General features: G+C 40.2%; 1 protein-coding gene across 1 annotated transcript in view; it reads right to left on the bottom strand.

The window, feature by feature from the left end:
* Positions 1 to 24029, bottom strand: part of LOC129624634 (ATP-binding cassette sub-family C member 4-like) — a 369352-nt gene that overhangs the window by 270796 nt on the left and 74527 nt on the right. Inside the window, exons 2-3 of the mRNA XM_055542789.1 lie at positions 12068 to 12178; positions 10868 to 10988 (exon numbers count right to left, since the gene is read on the bottom strand). Of these exons, the coding sequence (XP_055398764.1) occupies positions 10868 to 10988; positions 12068 to 12178 (232 nt within the window). The remainder of the gene's footprint in view (positions 1 to 10867; positions 10989 to 12067; positions 12179 to 24029) is intronic.

Here is a 24029-nt window from a genome sequence, read left to right as displayed (position 1 = left end):
TCCACAAGTATTCTTCACAATTGTAAAACCATACAAGATTTTTTTAAAGAGCCCAACTTAATTCCACAATGCTCATCATTCAAAGTTCTCTGAGAGTCTCTGAGGCAGACATTTCTTGATGGAGTCCTTCATATTCAGCCTCCTAAAAGCATCATCTGTTTGACCCCATGTCTTGGTTCAGGGGAACTTCTTACACGTTTGATGCTAGAACTTCCTCAGAGGGTACAATGCCTCCTCCATGTTTCCCCATGAAACATTTCTTGCCTAATTCCATGATAAAAAAAAAAAAAAGAAAGAAAGAAAACACAGGATATAGAAATAAGAAATCAGGCAAAGAAAGACTGCTTGAGTCAAACATAGCCAGAAAAGAGTGAGTTTGTGGGAAAATGAATAGGCAGTTAATCTTTAGAAATGGGAAAAATGTGACAAGAGTAGAGTTTAGAAAGATCCAGAACTAAGGAGGAAAAGCAGTGAATCTGGGGAAATCATAACCATCAGGACCCTAGATATACTTTCACTCCTCTTTTACACAGTGGTCTTCATCCTGACTGCACTTAGCATCACCTAGGGGAGCAATGCAGTTAAGAGCACTCAAAGGACCGAGGCCCGCCTCCAGAATCTGCTTTAGGTTCAACTGGTTAAGGATGGACCCTGAAGTTCCCTCTCCATGGACAATTCTGGATACAGGAACTAATCCCATGTAAGTATCTGCTATCCTCCTCTCCCACAATGTCATGGCATTTGAGCCTGGAAAAGCTACAGACCTATTTACAAGTACCACAAAGGCTGACTGAATTGGTAGGTGGGTTGATTGGTTGGTTGATTGATTGGCTGTGCGTGGTCTTCGTTACTGAAAATAAGCTTTCTCTAGTTGCAGCAATCAGGGGCTAGTCTGTAGTTATAGTGCCCAGGCTTCTCATTGTGGTGGCTTCTCGTGTTGCCTAGCATGGGCTCTATGCACGTGGGTTTCCTTAGTTGTGGATCCCAACCTCTAGAGCACAGGCTCAGTAGTTGTGGTGCAGTGGGGCTTAATTACCTTGTAGCATGTGGAATCTTTCCAGACCAGGGATAGAACCAGTGTCCCCTGCATTGGCAGGCGGATTCCTAATCACTGGAGCGCCAGGGATGTCTACCACAAAGGGTTTTAATCAGAATTCAATATGACATATCATACTTCCAGAAAAATCCTTATGACCCCAAGTCCTGAGGTTCCAATGATGAAATTAAGACCTTTCTGCACAGTAGGAAAAATTGAGTGCTCAGAAAACACTACATTCACAAAATGAAAAGATGAATCCAAATGGGTTTGTTAAGTTGCCTCTAAAAGGAGAAGGAACTAGAATGGAACAAGGATATCACCTTTTTTTTTTTAAAAAGTAGCTCTTCTGCTGATTTAACTTTGGAAGCATGAAACCATTATACAGAATTATAATTACAAAACAACTAATTTTTTAAAAAGCAACTCCTAAAATCTCAGAGTAAAATGAAACAAAAGTAACTAAATATATACTCATCCAATTGGCTGGCAGAGCCATATTAAAAAGAACTATTTTTATATGATTTTAAAACAAAATAATTTGAAAATGTACCCTCTGTGTGAGATATCTACTTAAAGAGAATATGAACTGCAAAAAATTCTAAAACTGTTTTGAGAAGTCACATTATGGGTGATAGTGTTCATATCATAAGGTAAAACACTTGAATATAATTATATTGCTATCATTGAAAACTGGGATTAGATATGGGACAACAGAGAATAGATGACAGGAAAAAAGAGATATATTATAGATTTAAGAAAAATGAGATGAAGAAAAAACACTAATGTCCTGAATCTGATTTGAATTGGAAATGCTCATGTAGACTCATGATATGTTTACCTTTAAAAAAAAAAGTATTCTACAGCTTCCCTGGTGGTCTACTGGTTAGGAATTCACCTGCCAAATATAGGGGACTCTGGTTCTATTTCTGACCCAGGAAGATTCCACATGCCAGAGTGTAACTAAGCCCATGTGCCACAACTACTGAAGCCCAACTGCCCTAGAGCCTGTACTCTGCAACAAGAGAAGTCACCACAATGAGAAGCCCACACACCATAACTAGAGAGTAGCCCCCATTCGCAGCAACCAGAGAAAAGCCCACACAGCAGCAAAGACCCAGCACAACCAAAAATAAAAATAAACCAAATAAAAAAACTGTTAAATGTATTCTCTCTGTCCAGTCAAAAAGCTGAGAAGCAATAACCAACTAAGCAGCAAGGAGTAACTCTAGTGCTCAGACTGTAAACTTTAGATACCATTTCCCACCAAAAGGAGCCAGAGTTGCTTGAAGAAATGTTGATACCAGGGCTGGGGGAAAAGCTGTACAAGATGAACTAGAAATATCTTGTCACCAGAAAGCAGAAAAGGCTAGCTAAGCCTACTAGAATATGTACAAAAGACTTAGGACCCAACCTGGATAGACTCCCACTGGCCAAAGATGGCCAAAGTTTGGCTTAAGCATAACAACTGTAATCATCATAACAACTGAAGCACATCAGAAATGCTTAAATACTCTGGGGCTTGACAAAACAAACAAAATAAATAACAACAGCACAAAATTCATTAGCTCCAGAGGAGAAGCAACTCACTATTTTGAAAACTAGTTTTTAAAAATGTAAAAACAGGCAGTTCAAGATGGCAGAGTAGAAGGACATGCACTCATCTCCCCCTGCAAGAACACCAAAATTGCAACTCACTGCTGAACAACTATTGACAGGAGGATGCTGGAACATACCAAAAAAAAAAAAAAAAAAAAGGATACCCCACATCCAAAGACAAAGCAAGACCCGGGTTCGAGCCCTGGGTTGGCAGGACTATTGCCTGGAAAATCCCATGGACAGAGGAGCCTGGTAGACTACAGTCCATGGGGTCACAAAAAGTCGGACACGATTGAGCGACTTCACTTCACTTCACTTCACTCACTTAATACCATTTTGTCATGATTGGTCAACAGAAAAATAATACTCTATATCATGAAAACTGCAATTTAATAGAAAAAACTTGTTACCACTTTTGTTTTGTTTTGTTTTTAATTTTATTATGATTATTATTATTTACTTTACAATATTATATTGGTTTTGCCATACATCAACATGCATCCACCACGGGTGTACACGTGTTCCCCACCCTGAACCCCCCCTCCCACCTCCCTCCCCATACCATCCCTCTGGGTCATCCCAGTGCATCAGCCCCAAGCTTCCTGTATCCTTTTTTAAAGTCCAGATGCATATCAGAATTATCTTGGAATTTTTCAAAAAATACAAATGTATAGGTATTGCTTTTTTTTCTCCAGAGCTTTAGATATATCTCTAATGAGCAGCCATGTTTAAAAATAACTGGACTATATGATGATCTTTTACTTTTATCTAACTTGTTTTACTTTTCTATTTCATATTCAGTGCTCCAATTTTATTTAGTTTGTATTTTCCAATTTCTCCATCTCTTCTTTTGTTTTTGATGTTCTTCCTCAAGCCTTTATCAAGTGCAGTAGGAAAGCTTTTATATAAATAAATAATATATATATTTTAGAAAACATGAACTTTTGCCTAGATAAAAATTTTATGACATTTTGATTCTACTTGTTTGACTTAGTATGGATAGAATGCTAGATTCCTAATTTAAAAAACATAAATACCTGAAAAGCAACAAAGGTTTACTGTATAGCATAGGGAGCTATAATCAATATCTTATAATAACCTATAATAAAAAATAATTTCAAAAATAATATATGAATATATGTATAATTGGAGTCTTCCCTTGTGGCCCAGAATCTGCCTAAAAATGTGGGAGACCTGGGTTCGATCCCCGCATTGGGAAGATCCTCTGGAGAAGGGAATGGTAAACCACTCCAGTATTCTTGCCTAGAGAATTCCATGGACAGAGGAGCCCGGCAAGTTACAGTCCATGGGGTCACAATGAGTTGGACAGGACTGAGTGACTAATACTACTATATATAATTGAATCACCTTACTGTACATCTGAAACATTGTAAGTCAACTACACTACAACAAAGCACATATATTAAGAAAAAAAAAGTAAAAAAGAGACTTCACTGGTGGTCCAGTGGTTAAGACTCCACACTTTCAATGCAGGGAATATGGGTCTGATCCCTGGTCAGGGAACAAAGATTCCACATGTCACTTGGCTTGGCAAAAATAATAAAGAAGGGAAAAAAAAGTTTTAAGTTAAAAAAATAAGAATTTTCCCTGACATTCCTATACATACTATAGCTCGGGGTAACCAAAGAGTTAACAATGACAAAGTGGCTCTTTATTTTAGCTAATAAATGAAAAAGGTAAAATTGAGAATTAGAACATCAACATTTTGTAATTCCTAATGAGTTAATGAAACTTGAGTAATGATCATGAATAGTTCCTAACATCTCACACACACAAAAAGAGAAGACTTTATCTACTTTATAAGGGAGGTGCACAACCCTACAAGCCTATCTCCTATATAAAGGAGGGGCAAGGAAATCCTGAATGAGTCAGATCAGCTTCTAACCACTAACTTAAGGTGCCAGAAAGTGAAAGTGTTAGTCGTTCAATTGTGTTCAACTCTGTGACCCCATGAACTGTAGGCTGTTAGAGGAACATGTTAAATGACACAGAGAGAGAAGCAATCAGCCAAATCCAGACTGTGTAAATCTCTCCAGGACAAACAACTTGGTTTCTTCCATTTAAAAAATAATAATAAGACTGTTCTATATATCTGTGTCTCTTTTGCTGTCTCGCATACAGGGTTGTCGTTATGCGAGACAGCAAAAGAGACACAGATGTATAGAACAGTCTTTAGGACTCTGTGGGGTCGGGGGGGAGATGATTTGGGAGAATGGTATTAAAACATGTATAATATCATATAAGAAACGAATCGCCCATCCAGGTTCGATGCAGGATACAGGAAACTTGGGGCTGGTGCACTGGGATGACCCAGAGGGATGGTACGGGGAGGGAGGTGGGAGGGGGGTTCAGGATGGGGAACACGTGTACACCCATGGCGGATGCATGTTGATGTATGGTAAAACCAATACAATATTGTAAAGTAAAAAATAATAATAATAAAATAAATAAATAATCAAAGAGGAATAGCTTTAGAAAATAATAAAAAATAATAATAAGTAAAATAAATAGCTGAGAGGAAAGAGACAGAAGGTAGAGGGGAATAGAAAGTAACCCATGCAACCTCTGTCAACCAAATGCACCTTTTTTGATTCTGCTTCAGACTACAAGGCAGGGGGAAATAGGACAACTGTGTGCAATGGCTCGATATTGATGATATTAAAGTTAATGTTTATGACCAACCTAGATAGCATATTCAAAAGCAGAGACATTACTTTGCCAACAAAGGTCCATCTAGTCAAGGCTATGGTTTTTCCAGTGGTCATGTATGGATGTGAGGGTTGGACTGTGAAGAAAGCTGAGCACCAAAGAATTGATGCTTTTGAACTGTGGTGTTGAAGAAGACTCTTAAGAATCCCTTGGACTGCAAGGAGATCCAACCAGTCCATTCTAAAGGAGATAAGCCCTGGGTGCTCTTTGGAAGGAATGATGCTAAAGCTGAAACTCCAGTACTTTGGCCACCTCATGCAAAGAGTTGACTCACTGGAAAAGACTCTGATGCTGGGAGTGATTAGGGGCAGGAGGAAAAGGGGACGACAGAGGATGAGATGGCTGGATGGCATCACTGACTTGACGGACGTGAGTTTGAGTGAACTCCGGGAGATGGTGATGGACAGGGAGGCCTGGCGTGCTGCGATTCATGGGGTCGCAAAGAGTCGCACACGACTGAGTGACTGAACTGAACTGAACTGAACTGAACTGAAAGTTAATGTTTAGGCATAATAATGGGAATAGAGTTATATAAAGGGACAATTCTACATCTTTTAAAGATACAGACTAAAATATTTACAGAATAAAAATGATGCGATAGCTAGGTACTGCTTCAAAATAATTTGGGGAAGTGAGAGTAGGGGTTCAGATGATTCAAGTCTGCTCATGAGTTGGGAATTATTGAAGCTGACTTAGGATGACATAGAGGCTTATTTTCCCCCTACCCTCTGAGTTCTTAACTAACACTCCCTGTAATAAAGGACAGAATAACAAGAGGAAAAGAAACAGAAGTTTATTAATATGCAGACCTCCTATATACCTGGGAGATACTCAGGTATCTCCTGGCTCAATTAACTACCTTAAATACCATCTTGAACTCAAGACAAACAGAAAAGTGAGGTAGTACTTATGAGAGATTAATAGGAAAAGCAACACCATGGGACTGGGTGTGTCGTGCATAATTAAGGCTTCTGGAAGACTTTTCCATTGACAGGATTCTTATGTGATTTAGAGCCATCTTTCTGGTACAAAGAGGGAGACACCCTTACAAATGGAGATTTCCTTTATCAATGTAAATGTCCCTCACAGAAGGTTAGTTTATACTCTGTCTTCAGACCTTCTCCTGTGTATAGTCTCAAAAAAAAAAAAAAAAAAAAAAATCAGCTCAAAACAATCCAAAGATGCATGTTCTGGGGTGACATATTCTGCTGCCCTGTAATCCTATACTGTTTTTGTATTTTTGAAATATTCTTGAAAACCTATGTGGCACACCTGCAAATAATACAATGTTGTAAGTCAATTATACTTCATTTATTTTAATTTTTAATGCTATAATAAAAACTTACACATGCTTTTAAAAAGAAGACGAAAGTGGATTGAAAAGATAACCTTCATTTATTGAAGGAGGAAACAGAACAGGCTCCACCTTGAAAGCAATACTCCATCTTGGGCTGGACTGTGAACTTTGAGCTACATGCCCAGTATCTATGGAAACAACATACCAATGGAAAACCAGACACCACCCCCGGCCCCCAGAGGAAGGAGCCTCAGGATTTGTACCTAGACTCTCCAGTCGCCTAAAAGAATGTGCTAATTATATCTGTAACAGAACAAAGTCGTAAATCCCATTATGTTTATCAGGATATGACCACAGGTCTATTGATAAATGTCCACTGTTTAAATATCTAGGCTTATGACACATGAGCCTAGATATGGCACAAGCACAGGTGACTGTGACGGAGCACAAGCGCGGCCCAGAGGAGCTAATCCACGTCCAAGGCCAAGGGCAGCAGCCGGGAGGAGCTACCCCACATCCAAGGAGCAGTGGCTGCGCGGGTGCAGGAGGGCCTAGAGGAGCTACTCCACGTTCAAGATCAGGAGGGGTAGTGGTGAGGAGATACTCCTCCTTCAAGGTAAGGAACAATGGCTGTGCTTTGCTGGAACAGCCGTGAAGAGATACCCCATGCCCAAGGTAACAGAAACCCAAGTAAGACGGTAGGTGTTGTGAGAGGGCATCAGAGGGTAGACACACTGAAAGCATAATCCCAGAAAACTAGTCAATCTAATCACACTAGGACCACAGCCTTGTCTAACTCAATGAAACTAAGCCATGCCCTGTGGGGCCACCCATGACGGGAGGGTCATGGTGGAGAGGTCTGACAGAATGTGGTCCACTGGAGAAGAGAATGGCAAACCACTTCAGTATTCTTGCCTTGAGAACCCCATGAACAGTATGAAAAGGCAAAATGATAGGATACTGAAAGAGGAACTCCCCAGGTCAGTAGGTGCCCAATATGCTACTGGAGATCAGAGGAGAAATAACTCCAGAAAGAATGAAGGGATGGGGCCAAAGCAAAAACAATACCCAGTTGTGGATGTGACTGGTGAAAGAAGCAAGGTCCGATGCTGTAAAGAGCAATATTGCATAGGAACCTGGAATGTTAGGTCCATGAATCAAGGCAAATTGGAATTGGTCAAGAGTGAATGTCAACACTCTAGGAATCAGCAAACTAAAATGGACTGGAATGGGTGAATTTAACTCAAATGACCATTATATCTACTACTGAGGGCAGGAATCCCTTAGAAGAAATGGAGTAGCCATCATGGTCAACAAAACAGTCCAAAATGCAGTACTTGGATGCAATCTCAAAAATGACAGAATGATCTCTGTTCATTACCAAGGCAAACCATTCAATATCACAGTAATCCAAGCCTATGCCCCAACCAGTAACACTGAAGAAGCTGAAGTTGAATGGCTCTATGATGACCTACAAGACCTTTTAGAACTAACACCCAAAAAAAGATGTCCCTTTCATTATAGGGGACTGGAATGCAAAAGTAGGAAGTCAAGAAACACCTGGAGTAACAGGCAAATTTGGCCTTGGAATACAGAATGAAGCAGGGCAAATGCTCATAGAGTTTTGCCAAGAGAACGCACTGGTCACACAAACACCCTCTTCCAACAACACAAAATAAGACTCTACACATAGACATCACCAGATGGTCAACACCGAAATCAGATTGATTATATTCTTTGCAGCCAAAGATGGAGAAGCACTATACAGTCAGCAAAAACAAGACCGGGAGCTGACTGTGGCTCAGATCATGAGTTCCTTATTGCCAAATTGAGACTTAAATGGAAGAAAGTAGGGAAAACCACTAGACCATTCAGGTATGACCTCAATCAAATCCCTTATGATTATACAGTGGAAGTGAGAAATAGATTTAAGGGACTAAATCTGATAGAGTGCCTGATGAACTATGGACTGAGGTTCGTGAAATTGTACAGGAGACAGGGTTCAAGACCATCCCCATGGAAAAGAAATGCAAAAAAGCAAAATGGCTATCTGGGGAGGCCTTACAAATAGCTGTGAAAAGAAAAGTGAAAAGTAAAGGAAAAAAGAAAAGATATACCCATTTGAATGCAGAGTTCCAAAGAATAGCAAGGAGAGATGAGAAAGCCTTCCTCAGTGATCAATGCAAAGAAATAGAAGCAAACAACAGAATGGGAAAGACTAGAGATCTCTTCAAGAAAATTAGAGATACCAAGGGAACATTTCATGGAAAGATGGGCTCGATAAAGGACAGAAATAGTGTGGATCTAACAGAAGCAGAAGATATTAAGTAGAGGTGGCAAGAATACACAGAAGAACGGTACAAAAAAGATCTTCATGACCAAGATAATCACGATGGTGTGATCACTCACCTAGAGCCAGATATCCTGGAAGGTCAAGTGGGCCTTAGAAAGCATGACTTCGAACAAAGCTAGTGGAAGTGATGGAATTTCAGTTTAGCTATTTAAAATCCTGAAAGATGATGCTGTGAAAGTGCTGCACTCAATATGCCAGCAAATTTGGAAAACTCAGCAGTGGACACAGGACTGGAAAAGGTCAGTTTTCATTCCAATCCCAAAGAAAGGCAATGCCAAAGAATGCTCAAACTACCGCACAATTGTATTCATCTCACACACTAGTAAAGTAATGCTCAAAATTCTCCAAGTCAGGCTTCAGCAATACGTGAAGTGTGAACTTCCAGATGTTCAAGCTGGTTTTAGAAAAGGCAGAGGAACCATAGAAGAATTGCCAACATCTGCTGGATCATCGAAAAAGCAAGAGAGTTCCAGAAAAACATCTATTTCTGCTTTATTGACTATGCCAAAGCCTTTGACTGTGTGGATCACAATAAACTGGAAAATTCTGAAAGAGATAGGAATACCAGACCCCCTGACCTGCCTCTTGAAAAACCTGTCTGCAGGTCAGGAAGCAACAGTTAGAAATGGACATGGAACAACAGACTGGTTCCAAATAGGAAAAGGTATACATCAAGGCTGTATATTGTCACCCTGTTCATTTAACTTATATGCAGAGTACATCATGAGAGATGTTGGGCTGGAAGAAGCACAAGCTGGAATCAAGATTGCCAGGAGAAATATCAATTACCTCAGATATGCAGATAACACCACCCTTATGGCAGAAAGTGAAGAACTAAAGAGCCTCTTGATGAAAGTGAAAGAGGAGAGTGAAAAGGTTGGCTTAAAGCTCAACATTCAGAAAACTAAGATCATGGCATCTGGTCCCATCACTTCATGGGAAATAGATGGGGAAACAGTGGAAACAGTGGCTGACTTTATTTTGGGGGGCTCCAAAATCACTGCAGATGGTGACTGCAGCCATGAAATTGAAAGAAAGTTTACTCCTTGGAAGGAAAGTTATGACCAACCTAGACAGCATATTGAAAAGCAGAGACATTACTTTGCCAACAAAGATCCGTCTAGCCAAGGCTATAATTTTTCCAGTAGTCATGTATGGATGTGAGAGTTGGACTGTGAAGAAAGCTGAGCACTGAAGAATTGATGCTTTTGAACTCTGGTGATGGAGAAGACTCTTGAGAGTCCCTTGGACTGCAAGGAGATCTAACCAGTCCCTCCTAAAGGAGATCAGTCCTGGGTGTTCACTGGAAGGACTGATGTTGAAGCTGAAATTCCAATACTTTGGCCACCTGATGCAAAGAGTGGACTTATTTGAAAAGACCCTGATGCTGGGAAAAATTGAAGGCAGGAAGAGAAGGGGACGACAGAGGATGAGAAGGTTGGGTGGCATCACAGTCTCAATGGACATGAGTTTGGGTAAACTCCAGGAGTTGGTGATGGACAGGGAGGCCTGGCATGCTGCAGTTGATGGGGTCACAAAGAGTATGACACAACTGAGCGACTGAACTGAACTGAACAATATCCTAACTTGGAATAAAATGTCTTTTCTTTTCAGTCCTTCATTCCAGGATACTACATTTTAATCAGTTAAAAGGAAAAGAGTAATCCACCAGAGGTCCAGTCCTTTAAGTATCTTTGTATTCTAAAGATAAATACAGCCATTGAGCTACATCATGTTTCCTAGACATTTTATCCTCTGATCTTAAACCTCTGGCCTCGTTCCCTACCAGTTGCATCCATCTCAGTACTGATCTGCATGTATACAGTAATGCATTGTATATAAAAGTTTTTACCTCAAAAAGCTTAAAAACTGCAAAAGGCAAATAGGATTTCCAGTAACACTTTATGATTGCTTTCATTAAAGAAGGCTCCCGTGCATCTTTCTCAGCTCTCTTAACTTCTTGATCCCAGTACCTGTGATAAGAAACAAAGCACAGTAAAGAACAGCATGTCCACAAAGGGAAAACGGGAGGGGCGGAGTGGGAGACAAGCCTTCACTACAAGGCGCCCTGTGGCTACCCTATAGATGCTGGCTAACTGCCCACAGGGCTTCTGTGAGCAAAGATGAACAGTGCAGACCCTGAAGCACCAGGCGTGTTTCCCTTCAACAAGCCTTGAAGGGAAAAGTCCTAGTCTCAGGAAATGAGTTCCTGCCAAACTTTGCTGGATTCACAGCACCATGAACAGCTCAAGAGGGCAGACACCTTCCTCCTGCTGCAGAAAAAAAAAGCTAATCCTGACTACATGTTGGAAACTGTTTCTCTGACTTGCTTTTTGTTGCTTTTGTTATTACAGTCATACATAATGGCCTGCCTCAGAGGACCCTGCCTCTCTGCCTGACTGTAAACTAAAGTGCCTTTGTTCAGTTTGTAGATAATCTGACCTCCCACCTGTGAATAGAAGAGATTAACACTCCCCTTCCAAAGGCTGGCCTTTCCCTTGGAGGTGTGTTATAGGACTGAAAATCTTTTCACTTTTCTTCCCCATTGCCTCTCCCTCTCTATTCTGCATTTTGACTTTAGTTCCCCATTGCTTCCTTCTCTCTGATTGTACAAAAGAACCTGGCATCCAGACCGCCACAAGATGGTTACTCTGAGTCACCAGTCTGCCATTTCTGGGTAAGCCAGCTTTCTGAATAAAGTCATATTCCTTGCTTCAATACCTTGTCTCTCAGATTCATTGGTCTGTCATGCAGTGAGCAGAGCGAGCTTGGACTCAGTAACACTCCAGGGACCCCACCTCCCAGGACAGAGCTCAGCCTCCAAGGCCTCAACTGTGGGCTCCCTCCACTTGCACAGATGCACAGGGAACACAGATTCCCTGAACCTCCAAAGTGGGCTAAGACCAGGGTTAGCCTGAGATAGGTGAGCATGCGAAGTCAGGGGAGGAGGCTCAGAAGAACCCAGAGGAAGGCAAAGCTCCCCACATACACACCTTTAGCCCCATGTGGAAATTCTCACTCTCCCCTCCTTCTCCCTGCTGCCTGTGCTTACCCTTGCAGTTCTTCTCCAACGTGCTGGGAGCGATCTTCTGGAAGCACTGAGTACATGTCATCTTCTTCTAATCTCCGTTTGTGACCAATTTTAAACAAGGGATTTATCCACCTGTTAAAAATTAAGAGAAAAGAAGACAGATGTAAATTCCAACTACACATCTTGTCGCAGAGAAGAAGCCAATTGTGACTCCATGTTGAAAACTGTTTCTTTGACTTGCTTTTATTAGTAAAATCGTACACAATGGCCTCCTAAAAGAACCCTTGCCCTTCTGCCTCACTGTAAACTACAGTGCCTTTGTTCAGCTCATGGAGAGAGTTTGTCCCTCCCTATCTGTGACTAGAAGAGCTTGACACACCCCCTTCAAAGGCTGGTCATTCCCTTGGAGATGGTTTGAAAGACTGAAGACCCTTTTACTTTACTGCCTCTCCCTCTCTGTTTTGCCTTTTGACTTTAGCTACTGATTGTTTTTCTCTCTGTGATCTATAAAAGAATCTGGTATCCAGACCCCAATAAGATGGTTATTTTGAGGCATTAGCGTGACATTGTACAGGAGACAGGGATCAAGACCATCCCCAAGAAAGAGAAACGCAAAAAGCCAAATGGCTGTCTAAGGAGGACTTACAAATAGCTGTGAAAAGAAGAGAAGTGAAAAGCAAAGGAAGAAAGGAAAGATATACCCATTTCAATGCAGAGTTCCAAAACAAATAGCAAGGAGAGACAAGAAAGCCTTCCGCAGGGATCAATGCAAAGAAATAGAGGAAAACAATAGAATGGGAAAGACTAGAGATCTCTTCAAGAAAATTAGAGATACCAAGAGAACATTTCATGCAAAAATGGGCTCAATAAAGGACATTAATGGTAAGAACCTAACAGAAGCAGAAGATATTAAGAAGAGGTGGCAAGAATACACAGAAGAACTATTAAAAACTTCATATATATTTTTTTTCTTTTAATATTTGTGACTTTGTTTTGTTTTATTTTTCTTCTTTCTTTAATATTCTATATTTTAAAATCCAACCTTTACTCTAGATTTTTAATCTTTGCTTTTTGGTATGTTATCAATTTTGTACTTTTAAGAACACAATCTTCAGTCCCCATTTTTACTTGGGAGCGAGATTATTGGCTTGACTACTCACTCCCGCTTTGGACTCTCCTTTTTCTCCAGCAGGTCGCCTCTGTCTCCTCACTCCCCCTTCTCTTCTCTACCCAACTCTGTGAATCACCAGTGTGTTCCGGACGGTGGAGAACACTTAGGGAACTGATCACTAGCTGGATAGGTCTCTCTCTTTTTGATTCTCCCTTTTTATCCTCCTGGCCACCTCTGTCTCCTTCCTCCCTCTTCTCTTCTCTGTATAACTCTGTGAACATCTCCGAGTGGTCCAGACTGTGGAGTGCACATAGGGAAGTGATAACTGGTTAGCTTACTCTCTCTTCTTTTGATTCCACCTCATCTTATTCGGGTCACCTCTAACTCCCTCCTCCCTCTTCTCTTCTCCATGTAACTCTGTGAACCTCTCTGGGTGTCACCCACTGTGGAGACACTTTTCATCTTTAACCTAGATGTTTTATCAATGGTGCTGTATAGAGGGAGAAGTCTTGAGACTACTGTAAAAATAAGACTGAAAAACAGAAGCAGGAGGCTTAAGTCCAAATCCTGAGACCATCAGAGAACTCCTGACTCCAGGGAACATAAATCAATAGGAGTTCATCAAATGCCTCCATACCTATACTGAAACCAAGCACCACCCAAGTGCCAACAAGTTCCAGAGCAAGACATACCACGCAAATTCTCCAGCAACACAGGAACACAGCCCTGAGCTTCAATATACAGGCTGCCCAAAGTTACTACAAAACCATAGACATCTCATAATTCATTACTGGACACTTCATTGCACTCCAGAGAGAAGAAATTCAACTCCACCCACCAGAACACCGACACAAGCTTCCCTAACCAAGAAACTTTGACAAGCCACCCGTACAACCCCACCCACAGTGAGGAAACTCCATAATAAAGAGAACTCCACAAACTGCCAGAATACAGAAAGGACACCCCAAACTCAGCCATATAAACAAGATGAAAAGACAGAGGAATACCCAGCAGGTAAAGGAACAGGATAAATGTCCACTAAACCAAACAAAAGAGGAAGAGATAGGGAATCTACCTGATAAAGAATTCCGAATAATGGTAGTGAAAATGATCCAAAATATTGAAATAAAAATGGAATCACAGATAAATAGCTTTGAGATAAGCATTGAGAAGATGCAAGAAAGGTTTAACAAGGACCTAGAAGAAATAAAAAAGAGTCAATATATAATGAATAATGCAATCAATGGGATCAAAACACTCTGGAGGCAACAAATAGTAGAATAACAGAGGCAGAAGATAGGATTACTGAAGTAGAAGATAGAATGGTAGAAATAAATGAATCAGAGAGGAAAAAAGAAAAATGAATTAAAAGAAAGGAGGACAACTTCAGAGACCTCCAGGACAATATTAAATACTCCAACATTCGAATCATAGGAGTCCCAGAAGAAGAAGACAAAAAGAAACACCATGAGAAAATACTTGAGGAGACAATAGTTGAAAACTTCCCTAAAAGGGAGAAGGAAATAATCACCCAAGTCCAAGAAAGCCAGAGTCCCAAACAGGATAAACCCAAGTCAAAACACCTCAAGACACATATTAATCAAATTAACAAAGATCAAACACAAAGAACAAATATTAAAAGCAGCAAGGGAAAAACAACAAATAACACACAAGGGGATTCCCATAAGGATAACAGCTGATCTTTCAAGAGAAACTCTTCAGGCCAGGAGGGAATGGCAAGACATACTTAAAGTGATGAAAGAAAATAACCTACAGCCCAGATTACTGTACCCAGCAAGGATCTCATTCAAATATGAAGGAGAAATCAAAAGCTTTACAGACAAGCAAAAGCTGCGAGAATTCAACACCATCAAACCAGCTCTCCAACAAATAATGAGGGATATTCTCTAGACAGGAGACACAAAAACGGTGTATAAACTTGAACCCAAAACAATAAAGTAAATGGCAATGGGATCATACTTATCAATAATTACCTTAAACGTAAATGGGTTGAATGCCCCAACCAAAAGACAAAGACAGGCTCAATGGATACAAAAACAAGACTGCTATATATGTTGTCTACAAGAGACGCACCTCAAAACAGGGGACACATACAGACTGAAAATGAAGGGCTGGAAAAAGTTATTCCATGTAAATAGAGATCAAAAGAAAGCAGGAGTAGCAATACTCATATCAGATAAAATAGACTTTAAAACAAAGGCTGTGAAAAGAGACAAAGAAGGACACTACATAATGATCAAAGGATCAATCCAAGAATTTATAACAATTATAAATATATATACACCCAACATAGGAGCACTGCAATATGTAAGACAAATGCTAACAAGTATGAAAGGAGAAATTAACAATAACACAATAATAGTGGGAGACTTTAATACCCCACTCACACCTATGGATAGATCAACTAAACAGAAAATTAACAAAGAAACACAAACTTTAAATGATACAATAGACCAGTTAGACCTAATCGATATCTATAGGACATTTCACCCCAAAACAATGAATTTCACCTTTTTCTCAAGTGCACACGGAACCTTCTCCAGGATAGATCACATCCTGGGCCATAAATCTAGACTTGGTAAATTCAAAAAAATTGAAATCATTCCAAGCATCTTTTCTGACCACAATGCAGTAAGATTAGATCTCAAGTACAGGAGAAAAACTATTAAAAATTCCAACATATGGAGGCTAAACAACATGCTGCTGAATAACCAACAAATCACAGAAAAAATCAAAAAAGAAATCAAAATATGCATAGAAATGAATGAAAATAAAAACACAACAACCCCAAACCTATGGGACACTTTAAAAGCAGTGCTAAGGGGAAAGTTCATAACAACACAGGCATACCTCAAGAAACAAGAAAAAAGTCATATAAATAACCTAACTCTACACCTAAAGCAACTAGAAAAGGAAGAAATGAAGAACCCCAGGGTTAGTAGAAGGAAAGAAATCTTAAAAATTAGGGCAGAAATAAATGCAAAAGAAACAAAAGAGATCATAGCAAAAATCAACAAAGCCAAAAGCTTGTTCTTTGAAAGGATAAATAAAATTGACAAGCCATTAGCCAGTCTCATCAAGAAACAAAGGGAGAAAAATCAAATCAATAAAATTAGAAATGAAAATGGAGAGATCACAACAGAAAACACACAAATACAAAGGATCATAAGAGACTACTATCAGCAATTATATGCCAAAAAAATGGATAACATGGAAGAAATGGACAAATTCTTCGAAAAGTACAACTTTCCAAAACTCGACCAGGAAGAAATAGAAAATCTTAACAGACCCATCACAAGCATGGAAATTGAAACTGTAATCAGAAATCTTCCAGCAAACAAAAGCCCAAGTCCAGACAGATTCACAGCTGAATTCTACCAAAAATTTAAAGAAGAGCTAACACATATCCTACTCAAACTCTTCCAGAAAATTGCAGAGGAAGGTAAACTTTCAAACTCATTCTATGAGGCCACCATCACCCTAATCCAAAACCTGACAAAGATCCCACAAAAAAAGAAAACTACAGGCCAATATCACTGATGAACATAGATGCAAAAATCCTTAACAAAATTCTAGCAATCAGAATCCAACAACACATTAGAAAGATCATACACCATGACCAAGTGGGTTTTATCCCAGGGATTCAAGGATTCTTCAATATCCACAAATCAATCAGTGTAATACACCACATTAACAAATTGAAAAATAAAAGCCATATGATTAGCTCAATAGATGCAGAGAAAGCCTTTGACAAAATTTAACATCCATTTATGGTAAAAACTATCCAGAGAGCAGGAATAGAAGGAACATACCTCAACATAATAAAAGCTATATATGACAAACCCACCGCAAACATTATTCTCAATGGTGAAAAATTGAAAGCATTTCCCCTAAAGTCAGGAACAAGACAAGGGTGCCCACTTTCACCACTACTATTCAACATAGTTTTGGAAGTTTTGGCCACAGCAATCAGAGCAGAAAAAGAAATAAAAGGAATCCTAATTGGAAGAGGAGAAGTAAAACTCACACTGTTTGCAGATGACATGATCCTCTACATAGAAAACCCTGAAGACTCCACCAGAAAATTACTAGAGCTAATCAATGAATATAGTAAAGTTGCAGGATATAAAATCAACACACAGAAATCCCTTGCATTCCTATACACTAATAATGAGAAAATAGAAAGAGAAATTAAGGAAAAAATTCCATTCACCATTGCAACGAAAAGAATAAAATACTTAGGAATATATCTACCTAAAGAAACTAAAGACCTATATATAGAAAACTAAAAGACACAGGTGAAAGAAATCAAAAAGGACACTAATAGATGGAGAAATATACCATGTTCATGGATTGGAAGAATCAATACAGTGAAAATGAGTATACTACCCAAAGCAATTTATAGATTCAATGCAATCCCTATCAGGCTACCAACGGTATTTTTCACAGAGCTAGAACAAATACTTTCACAATTTGTATGGAAATACAAAAAACGTCCAATAGCCAAAGTAATCTTGAGAAAGAAGAATGGAACTGGAGGAATCAACCTGCCTGACTTCAGGCTCTACTAAAAAGCCACAGTCATCAAGACAGTATGGTACTGGCACAAAGACAGAAATATAGATCAATGGAACAAAATAGAAAGCCCAGAGATAAATTCACACACCTATGGACACCTTATCTTTGACAAAGGAGGCAAGAATATACAATGGATTAAAGACAATCTCTTTAACAAGTGGTTCTGGGAAAACTGGTCAACCACTTGTAAAAGAATGAAACTAGAACACTTTCTAACACCATACACAAAAATAAACTCAAAATGGATTAAAGATCTAAATGTAACACCAGAAAATATAAAACTCCTAGAGGAGAACATAGGCAAAACACTCTCCAACATACATCACAGCAGGATCCTCTATGACCCACCTCCCAGAATATTGGAAATAAAAGCAAAAATAAACAAATGGGACCTAATTAAAATTAAAAGCTTCTGCACAACAAAGGAAACTATAAGCAAGATGAAAAGACAGCCTTCAGAATGGGAGAAAATAATAGCAAATGAAGCAACTGACAAACAACTGATCTCAAAAATATACAAGCAACTCCTGCAGCTCAATTCCAGAGAAATAAATGACCCAATCAAAAAGTGGGCCAAAGAACTAAATAGACACTTCTCCAAAGACATACAGATGGCTAACAAACACATGAAAAGATGCTCAACATCACTCATTATCAGAGAAATGCAAATCAAAACCACAATGAGGTACCATTTCATGCCAGTCAGAATGGCTGCAATCCAACAGTCTACAAGCAATAAATGCTGGAGAGGATGTGGAGAAAAGGGAACCCTCTTACACTGTTGGTGGGAATGCAAAGTAGTACAGCCACTATGGAGAAGAGTGTGGAGATTCCTTAAAAAACTGGAAATAGAACTGCCTCATGACCCAACAATCCCACTTCTGGGCATACTCACCAAGGAAACCAGAATTGAAAGAGACACGTGTACCCCAATGTTCATCACAGCACTGTTTATAATAGCCAGGACATGGAAGCAACCTAGATGTCCATCAGAAGATGAATGGATAAGAAAGCTGTGGTACATATACACAACGGGCTATTACACAGCCATTAAAAAGAATACATTTGAATCAGTTCTAATGAGGTGGACGAAACTGGAGCATATTATACAGAGAGAAGTAAGCCAGAAAGAAAAACAACAATACAGTATACTAATGCATATATATGGAATTTAGAAAGATGGTAACAATAACCCTGTATGCAAGACAGCAAAAGAGACACTGATATATAGAACAGTCTTTTAGACTCTGTGGGAGAGGGAGAGGGTGGGATGACTTGCAAGAATTGCATTGAAACGTGTATAATATCATATAAGAAACTAATTGCCAGTCCAGGTTCAATGCAGGATACAGTATACTTGGGGCTGGTGCACTGGGATGACCCAGAGGGACGGTACGGGGAGGGAGGTGGGAGGAGGGTTCAGGATAGGGAACACGTGTACACCCTTGGTGGATTCATGTTGATGTATGGCAAAACCAGTACAATAATGTAAAGTAATTAGCCTCCAATGAAAATAAATTTAAATTAAAAAATAATAAAATTAAAAAAAAAAAAAGATCTTCATGACGCATATAATCACGATGGTGTGTTCACTCAACTAGAACCAGACATCCTGGAATGTGAAGTCAAGTGGGCCTTAGAAAGCATCACTATGAACAAAGCTAGTGGAGGTGATGGAATTCCAGGTGAGCTATTTCAAATCCTGAAAGATGATGCTGTGAAAGTGCTGCACTCAATATGCCAGCAAATTTGGAAAACTCAGCAGTGGACACAGGACTGGAAAAGTCAGTTTTCATTCCAATCTCAAAGAAAGGCAATGCCAAAGAATGCTCAAACTACCACACAACTGCACTCATCTCACACTCTAGTAAAGTAATGCTTGAAATTCACCAAGCCAGGCCTCAGCAGTATGTGAACCATGAACTTGCAGATGTTCAAGCTGGTTTTAGAAAAGGCAGAGGAACCAGCGATCATATTGCCAACATCCACTGGATTATCAAAAAAGCAAGAGAGTTCCAAAAACATCTATTCCTGCTTTATTGACTATGCCAAAGCCTTTGACTGTGTGGATCACAATAAACTGTGAAAAATTCTGAAAGAGATGGGAATACCAGACCACCTGAGCTGCCTCTTAAGAAACCTATTTGCAGGTCAGGAAGCAGCAGTTAGAACTCGACATGGAATAACAGACTGGTTCCAGACAGGAAAAGGAGTATGTCAAGGCTGTATATTGTCACCCTGCTTATTTAACTTATATGCAGAGTACATCATGAGAAATGCTGGACTGGAAGAAACACAAGCTGGAATCAAGATTGCCGGGAGAAATATCAAAAACCTCAGATGTGCAGATGACACCACTCTTATGGAAGAAATTGAAGAAGAACTAAAGAGTCTCTTGACGAAAGTGAAAGAGGGGAGTGAAAAAGTTGGCTTAAAGCTCAACATTCAGAAAATTAAGATCATGGCATCTGATCCCGTCACTTCATGGGAAATAGATGGGGAAACAGTGGAAACAGTGGCTGACTTTATTTTTTAGGACTCCAAAATCACTGTAGATGGTGATTCAGCCATGAAATTAAAAGAAAGCTTACTCCTTGGAAGGAAAGTTATGACCAACCTATACAGCATATTGAAAAGCAGAGACATTACTTTGTTAACAAAGGTCCATCTAGTCAAGGCTATGGTTTTTCCAGTAGTTGTGTATGAATGTGAGAGTTGGACTACAAAGAAATCTGAGCATCGAAGAATTGATGCTTTTGGACTGTGGTGTTGGAGAAGTCTCTTGAGAGTCCCTTGGACTGCAAGAAAATCCAACCAGTCCCTCCTAAAGGAGATCAGTCCTGGGTATTCATTTGAAGTACAAATACTTTGGCCACCTGACGTGAAGAACTGACTCATTAAAAAGAACTTGATGCTGGGAAAGTTTGAGGGCAGGAGGAGAAGGGGATGACAGAGGATGAAATGGTTGGATGACATCACTGACTCAATGGACATGAGTTTGGGTAACCTCCAGGAGCTGGTGATGGACCGGGAGCCCGGCATTCTGTGGTTCATGGGGTCACAAAGAGTCATACATAACTGAGCAACTGAACAGAACTGAGCCTGCCATCTTCTCTGTCTGTCAGTTCCCCAATTAAAGTCTCTACCTTGCGTCAGCAGCTCATCTGTCAGATTCATCAGCCTATTGTGAGGTGAGCATAGTGAGCTTGGACTCAGTAACAATCTCTAATTAGAACCCTATATTAATGGGCTTTATTAAAAAGAAAATTCTACATTTTAAATATATAGAGACATGAGTGGGGGGAATATATGGGCATCCCTGGTGGCTCAGTGATAAAGAATCCACCTGCCAATGCAGAAGACACGGATTCGATCCCTGGGTCAGAAAGATCCCCTGGAGAAGGAAGTGGTAACTCCCTCCAGCATCTTGCCTCAGAAATCCCAGGCACAGAGGAGCCTGGCGGGCTAACGTGCATGGTGTCACAAAAGAGTCAGACACAACATAATGACTAAACAACAATACATTCATATATATGCCCTAGCTCTACACACTGAAGGGGTCCTAAAAGCAAAGACACACCAGCTGCAAAGAAAATTCCAGCGCCCAAATGTTAGGGGTATTGTTTCTTTAACCTACACAATTACAAAACATTTTTCTCATGATGAGAACTTTCACAGTTGAGAAATAAAATACTGCTTCCCATACCAGTAAACACAGGATATCAGAGTCATCAATAATTGCAGCCACCTCCCTCTGAGTGAGTGAACTGGTGAGTCCTTTGGGAACACAGGAAGGAAACAAACAAACAAACAAAAAACCCTGCAATATGTTGTTGCTGTTCAGTCGCTCAGTCATGTCTGACTCATTGCGACCCCATGGACTGCAGTATGCCAGGGTTTCCCTCATACCCATTGAGCTAATGATGCCATACAACCATTTCATCCTCTGTTGCCCCTCCTCCTCCTGCCCTCAATCCTTCCCAGCAACAAACTGCAGCAACCCCCAATAATGACCCCAGAGGGAGCACAGGATGACAAAACACTGGATACTGGCCCCAGATAACTGAGGTGCATATCAAAGGAATAATTTCCATGAGTCCAGATTCCTGCATCTTCCCATTCAAAGAAAAGCACTAAATTATTTAATTTGAGATATCTGGTTTTCTTTCATTAAGAATACTTTGACGTTCAGACTACCTGTCCTTTAGGGGGAAACTCCTATATAACTGGGCGCTACACCCTCACCTCCTCAGAGTACTTTTCTCAGGGTTACTTGAGATGCTTCCTCCTAGACTTGAAGTCTTAAGAATATTTACTGAATAAAACATAACTGTCAATATTTAGGCTCTGCAATTTTTTCTCAATTGACTCTCTTAGGTACTTTGCTGTTGTTGATGCTGCTACGTAGCTTCAGTCGTGTCTGACTCTGTGTGACCCCATAGACGGCAGCCCACCAGGCTCCCCCATCCCTGGGATTCTCCAGACAAGAACACTGGAGTGGGTTGCCATTTCCTTCTCCAATGCATAAAAGTGAAAAGTGAAAGTGAAATCTCTCAGTCGTGTCCGACTCTTCACGACCCCATGGACGTAGCCTACCAGGCTCCTCCGCCCATGGGATTTTACAGGCAAGAGTACTGGAGTGGGTTACCATTGCCTTCTCCCTTAGGCACTTTGCTGCTGCTGCTGGTAAGTCGCTTCAGTCGTGTCCGACTCTGTGCGACCCCATAGACAGCAGCCCACTAGACTCCTCTGTCCCTGGGATTCTCCAGGCAAGAATACTAGAGTGGATTCCCATTTCCTTCTCCAGTGCATGAAAGTGAAAAGTGAAAGGGAAGTCGCCCAGTCGTGTCCGACTCTTAGCGACCCCATGGACTGCAGCCCACCAGGCTCCTCCGTCCATGGGAGTTTCCAGGCAAGAGTACCGGAGTGGGGTGCCAGTGCTTCAAATATGCAATATAGCAATTTTTCAATGTATTAGTAGTTTGGGGGAGGTAATTTTAACTTTATTTATTTGTGGTTGCACTGGGTCTTCATTGTTATGAATAGTCTTTCTTGAGTTGTGTCGAGCAGGGGCTACTATCGAGTTGTGGTGCTCAGGCTTCTCATTGTGATGGCTTCCCTTATTGGGGAACATGGGCTCCATGCTGCATGGGCTTAGTTGCCCTGCAGCATGTGAGGTATTCTCAGACCAGGGACTGAAACTGTGTTCCCTGTATTGGCAGGTGGATTCTTTATGACTGGACCACCAGGAAAGTCTGCAATACAGTATTATTAACTACAGTTACTAACCTGGACATTAAGTCTTCATGATTTATTTGTAGCTGGAATTTTGTGCTTTTTGTTCCTCTTCACCTAGATCCTGGTTTTTAATACATTTTTTCCTAAAAGGAACCAGGCTCCTTGAAGCAATGGCTAACTCCAAGGTTGGGAAACTGTGTGCAAACAACCTGACAATTAGCTGTTTTGATTACAATGTAATTTCCTAACATCAAGCTATGGAGACATCCATTTCAAAAACATTCACCTCCAATGAACACATGCCAGCTACACGACTAGATAAAGAGCCAGGACAGCTTATCCACGAAGTTCCCTTTTGTAGAAAGCTCACGTTGCCATGAAAACAGACTATCTCACTGCCTGCTTGCTCCTCCCTTCCTGTTTTTTTAATTCCCACTCTCATGTTTTAATTAGCCAATAAAGAGTGAACCTGCTGAATACTAGACACCACACTCTCAACCCCAAAGAGGCAGTAACCCAGATCCAAATACTCTCTCCCTGGACTACGCTAAAGCCTTTAACTGTGTGGATCACAACAAACTGTGGAAAATTATTCAAGAGATGGGAATACCAGACCAACTTACCTGCCTCCTTAAAAATCTGTATGCAGGTCAAGAACAACAGTTAGAACCAGACATGGAACAACGAACTGGTTCCAAATTGGGAAAAAAGTACGTCAAGGCTATATATTGTCACCCTGCTTATTTAACTTATATGCAGAGTACATCATGAGAATCGCTGGGCTGGATGAAGCACAAGCTGAAATCAAGATTACTGGGAGAAATATCAATAACCTCAGATATGCAGATGACACCATCTTTATGGCAGAAAGTCAAGAGGAACTAAAGAGCCTCTTTTTTTTTTTTTTAATGTTAATACTATTTTTTTTAATTTTATTTTATTTTTAAACTTTACATAATTGTATTAGTTTTGCCAAATATCAAAGAGCCTCTTGGTGAATGTGAAAGAGGAGAGTGAAAAAGCGGGCTTAAAACT

This window comes from Bubalus kerabau, chromosome 12 (assembly GCF_029407905.1).
Source record: "Bubalus kerabau isolate K-KA32 ecotype Philippines breed swamp buffalo chromosome 12, PCC_UOA_SB_1v2, whole genome shotgun sequence".
NCBI classification, from domain to species: Eukaryota; Metazoa; Chordata; class Mammalia; order Artiodactyla; family Bovidae; genus Bubalus; species Bubalus kerabau.
This window is presented reverse-complemented; position numbering and strand designations above follow the sequence as displayed.